Source organism: Austrofundulus limnaeus, unplaced genomic scaffold, assembly GCF_001266775.1.
Source record: "Austrofundulus limnaeus strain Quisiro unplaced genomic scaffold, Austrofundulus_limnaeus-1.0 Scaffold390, whole genome shotgun sequence".
Taxonomy (NCBI): Eukaryota; Metazoa; Chordata; class Actinopteri; order Cyprinodontiformes; family Rivulidae; genus Austrofundulus; species Austrofundulus limnaeus.
In genome coordinates, this window is record NW_013952792.1 from 127,662 (window position 1) to 132,641 (window position 4,980).

Consider the following 4,980-nt stretch of genomic DNA (forward strand, 5'->3'; position numbering starts at 1 on the left):
CACAAGGTCTTGCCATGGATATTTTGTGGGTCAGAAGATAAAAAGTTTGGGAACCACTGCTCTAGAACTGTTTAGAATTTACTCAGCGATTAAATAAGTTTAAAATTKAACTGTTTTTGTTTATATTTGCTCCCAGCTGTGGCCTTTGTTTGGTGGAAACTTGACAAAACCAGAACGAGGGAAGCTTTTCTACGTTCCACAGGTAAATACCTGCAGGTTTTACAAACATATTTCACCTTCATAGATGTTTAGATGAAATTCARCTTTGTCTGTTAGTAAAATATCTTGTGAATAACTGAACAGATTGAAACTCTCAAAGAACTGTGGTCCTATAAATGTTTTTTGTCTTGAAAAACAGATTCTGATTTCAGTGATTCAGTTAAAAGACAAATAAAACTGGAGCCGACATTTAACTTGTTCTTTAAAAATCAAAAAGCTGTTGAGGTTTCCACAGCCAGCTGTGTCTTTACATCTGTTCCACTAAATGTTTGCTCCTCCTCTGTTGTTGAGTTTCTGTAAGAGTAGAGAGAGACATCATTATTTACTCATTTAGTCTTCAAACACCTTCAAATCACAGTTGTTGGTGCCAAACTGCATTAATGTTTACATCATCTGTTGACGAAGAAAAACGGTCGAACTAAGCGAAGCACTTTAATAAAAGCAGCTAAATGAAGTTTGTTCAATGAAAGTTTAGTAAAGGTTTTCCTGTCTTTGTGACTGCAGAGACCCTACATGACTCTGGGCTCTCTAAGGGATCAGGTCATCTACCCCGACACTGTAGAAGAACAGAGGAGGAAAGGCATCTCTGACCAGGTGGGCCCAAAGGACACGCCTACATTTCCTGTCACATCGTCTGCGCTCGTCTGATCAGCGCTGTGTTTTCTGAGAGCGCAGGTGTTGAAGGAGTACCTGGACAACGTTCAGCTCGGTCACATCCTGGACAGGGAGGGCAGCTGGGACTCGGTCCAGGACTGGATGGATGTTCTCAGCGGAGGGGAGAAGCAGAGGATGGCTGTAAGGACTAACKCTTAGCTGTTGTAAAACAGCTCGCCTRTATGTTGTTGTTTTTCCTGTTTGTTTTRATCWATTCTAACATTMYTGATGCTTGATRTGTTTCTAAATGTAGATGGCCAGACTGTTCTATCATAAGCCTCAGTTTGCCATTCTGGATGAGTGTACCAGCGCTGTGAGTGTTGATGTGGAGGACTACATCTACAGCCACTGCAGGACGGTATGATTCTAACACCGTGTCCTCAGGAGCATCATGTAACGAGATTTAATCCTCTGAAGAGCAGATCAGAACGATGCTTACGTACTGTAACCCAAGCTTCTGAGTGTAAGCTCCGCCCTCTAAGGCTATCACTGATGGTATCCCTCGCGTGCGAGGGATACCATCAGTGATAGCCTTAGAGGGCGGAGCTTACACGAAATAGAACAGTCAGTTTGAAGCAAAAARCCATCATTGCTGTCTAAGCACTTTTTATCAAACTTTTAACCAATCACACAGCACTTTTGTATGCGGAGGGGCATGAAAAGTTCATCCCGGGCCTTATGACAAGAAGAGACGAGCGACACGAGGCTGAGAACAAACTGAGATTTTTGTTGCATAACTGCATCCGTGAGAGCAGATTTCAAGGGTCTTTGTTTTGTCATCTGAAGTTAGAGTCAGAAAATGTTTATTTCTATTATACGTTTTTAAAACATGTCAGGAACCATTGAATTTGAATTCTGATATTGTCATATAAATTACTTTGAAGTACCGTATTTATTCAAGCATAATACGTAAAATTAAATCCATAAAATCATCCATAAAGTTGGGCAGAGTAGTACTATACTCGGATAAATATTTTTACTTGTGTATTTTAACTGAAATATCGGTTTCATTCACAAGATGCCCGAGTCCGGAAATGAGACCGTGTCGTAAAAAGCAGTTGAAACAAGCTTACCTCTGACACTCCTCCGTGCTTCAGAGCGAGATAATAACAGATCCAGGCAGGCGATATGATGTGAAAAAAGGGGAAAAAAAGTATTCCTGCACCTCAGTAATGATAGCGAATTAATGACATTAGCGTGTGACCGGGCCGCTCCTCGAACAACAACAAACACATGTTCGTCTGTAATGGCTRCCGTCTACCGGTGTTCTGAAAAAGTTTGTATCCCTGAAAAAAGTTTCCCCACCAGAGGGGGCGCTCGCGAGTAGGAGGTAATCTGCTTTTCCCCCACAAGATGGCCCAAATCTCATGTGAAGTCTCTGACTTTTGTGTTGGCGCCTCCTGGTGGACTATGTGTAAAATGCCAGAATAAAATGATGCTGCTACAGCTGATATATATTTGTTGTCAAAATACCTTTTAGTACATATGTTGTTAAAATAAAATGAGCAGTCATTTTACTGATATGTATAAAGATTGCAAAGACTGAAAAATCTTGAAGTCTGTATGAAATTGGAGGTAGTTTGAGGATTAAATTGGGGGTCGTATTATACATGAGATCTATTATACACTAATAAATATGGTACTTTTTCTTTTATTCGCAGGTGGGCATTACCTTATTCACAGTGTCCCACAGGAAGTCCCTGTGGAAGCACCACGAGGTAATCACTGTTTTGTTTAGTTTTTTTTTTTTTCTGAGCAATAATATATTTTACAGTTGAACCCATTTGCCCTTGCTGCTGCTTTTATCTAATTATTTCTTCTTCTCTGTCATGAAGTACTATCTCCACATGGACGGCAGAGGGAACTACGAGTTCAAGCCRATCACAGAAGAGACTGTAGAGTTCGGCTCCTAAGCAGCCGATCAGAGCCACGCATGCACTGTTCTGTTCAAAACCATCCCGTCATTTTTTTGCACTCAAGAAGTTAGAACTAAACCTCGATTAATAATGATTTTTATCGTTTATAACTTAGCCTTTTCTCTTTGTTATTTAACTTTATTTCTGTATAATCACAATAATTTTTATTATTATATTTTGGGTTGAGATCATTTGAAAATTAAACGGTTGTGTGTCACATATTAGGTGTTTGAGTAAAGGTGGGGGTGTTTGCACAGGTTTTGGACCGGAGGGTCAACCTACAGTGGTGTGTTGGGTCCATTTKTCCAACTGGAAACAGTGAATATGAAGCCAGACTGACCCTCCTCCAGCTCAGTTGTAAAATATGCTAAAAATTCCCAACAGAATCTCCTCCACTCCTTTATGTTGAAATATTTTAACATGAGTTGGAGTTAGTTTCTATCATTCCAAATAAAATAACAGAAAATAATGTGTTAAAAATGACTTTAAATTTTGAATAAAGTGTAAAAATTCTACTTTTATTTAGACCAAATCATAACAAACACTAGATGGAGTTTTAAGGAACTAAAGAAAATGCTTGAAACTAAATATAAACACAATGAGCAAAACTACAAACTAACACAACCACATTCTGGTGTTTTCTAGAGTTCTCATCCAGTAATGAAGCTGATCTGAAGCACATTGTGGAAATGTTAGCGTGTTGAACGCATGTTAGGCTGGTAACCAACTACTGAGTGACTGAACCAATAACATCAAGATATTAAACAAAGTAGATTTAGGCAAACGTCTCAGTGAGCTGTGGCGGTTCATTCAATATTGCGAGAAAATGGTTAAAAGTGTTTGTGAACAACTGAACAGTGAGCTGTGTAAACACACCCAGTTTTTTAAATCACAGCCTGTTTGTTGTGCTCGGCTTGTAAAACTCTATTCATGGCTGCGCACATTATTTTGTGGCCAACATTCATTCACATTGTACCCACCTCTGCTACCCACCCCCCTCCCCTTCTGATTTCTCTCAGAGGAGAGCCTATATTACTTCTCGTAAGACGGTTGGAGACTGTTTTGTAAGAAGTTTGTTGCGTAAATATGTTCAGATTTATGAGACGAGCCTCTGTGACTCAAACGAGGAAACTGAGAATCTCAGAGAAAATTTCGAGACATTTTGGAGGCTCCCTCTTCACCGGTCCCAGTTCAGTCTGGTCTGGTTTCTGTAAAACTCATTAACTTTACTCATTGTGTTACCGCTTTCATATCAAGGTGTTYGTTTCAGATTCACATCAAATCTTGATCTACTGTCTGTAGTTGCAAGAATTTGACAGTTTATATCACAACATTGTAATATTAAATGGACATTTATTTATTTTTGAGAGGGGGTGGCGGGACAAGTTAGCTCCACAGTCATTTCACTAAAACCAGCCGTTAACTTAAACACTAACATTTCCACACTTTAATAGCCTTAAACAACAAATACAACATTTCTTATCAAACAGACCTGACTCCAAACCTTTATTAGAAAGGTTTTGGGCTTGTTTGTTTGAAAGTGTATAAATCCTCAGACCTGCCATCTTTACTCAGCTCCTGAACTGTCTCTTTGTTTTTTATAGTAACTTTGTTTTGGAAAAGGAAACCTGCCTTAACTGTATTTGGGTTTTTATATGAATAATAATGGCATTATGATGAAATCCGAATTTAAAAATATATAAAAATGTTAGATAAACCAGTTTTCATTAAAATCTGTCTTCCTTTGTGAGTCTCTTTACTCCTGTGTACTGTAAGTGTTTGTGTTGTTGATGTGACCATTTCTCACTTAAATGATAACTTTTAGGCTCTTATCTGATGCTAATTTTAGAATACCCATAAGTTTCTTTTTCATTTTAACATATTTGTATTAGGGCTGTCAACTGATTAATATTTTTAATCTGATTAATCCCAAAGTAGCTGTGAATTAATCATGAATAATCTTAAATTTAATATACATTTCTATTGCATATTGACAAAATGAATTACTTGAGTTATTAATTAGTTTTTAATGTTTTTATTTAGAAAACAAATTGATGCTTCGACAGGATTTTCTGAATATAAAACAGGACCTAAAAATGCTCCAAACATATTTGAGATAGTCAAATTTAGTGCAGAATAATGAGGTTAAATCAAGAATTCAAGGATTTTCATTTCAAATGAGTACATGAGG

General features: G+C 37.8%; 1 protein-coding gene across 1 annotated transcript in view; it reads left to right on the forward strand.

The window, feature by feature from the left end:
* The window catches only part of abcd3a (ATP-binding cassette, sub-family D (ALD), member 3a), a 24,310-nt gene extending 19,762 nt beyond the window's left edge, over positions 1–4,548 (forward strand). The window contains exons 18-23 of the mRNA XM_014023784.1: positions 137–202; positions 724–813; positions 895–1,014; positions 1,127–1,231; positions 2,535–2,591; positions 2,709–4,548. Of these exons, the coding sequence (XP_013879238.1) occupies positions 137–202; positions 724–813; positions 895–1,014; positions 1,127–1,231; positions 2,535–2,591; positions 2,709–2,786 (516 nt within the window). The 3' untranslated portion in view covers positions 2,787–4,548. The remainder of the gene's footprint in view (positions 1–136; positions 203–723; positions 814–894; positions 1,015–1,126; positions 1,232–2,534; positions 2,592–2,708) is intronic.
* The last annotated feature ends 432 nt before the right edge of the window (positions 4,549–4,980 follow it).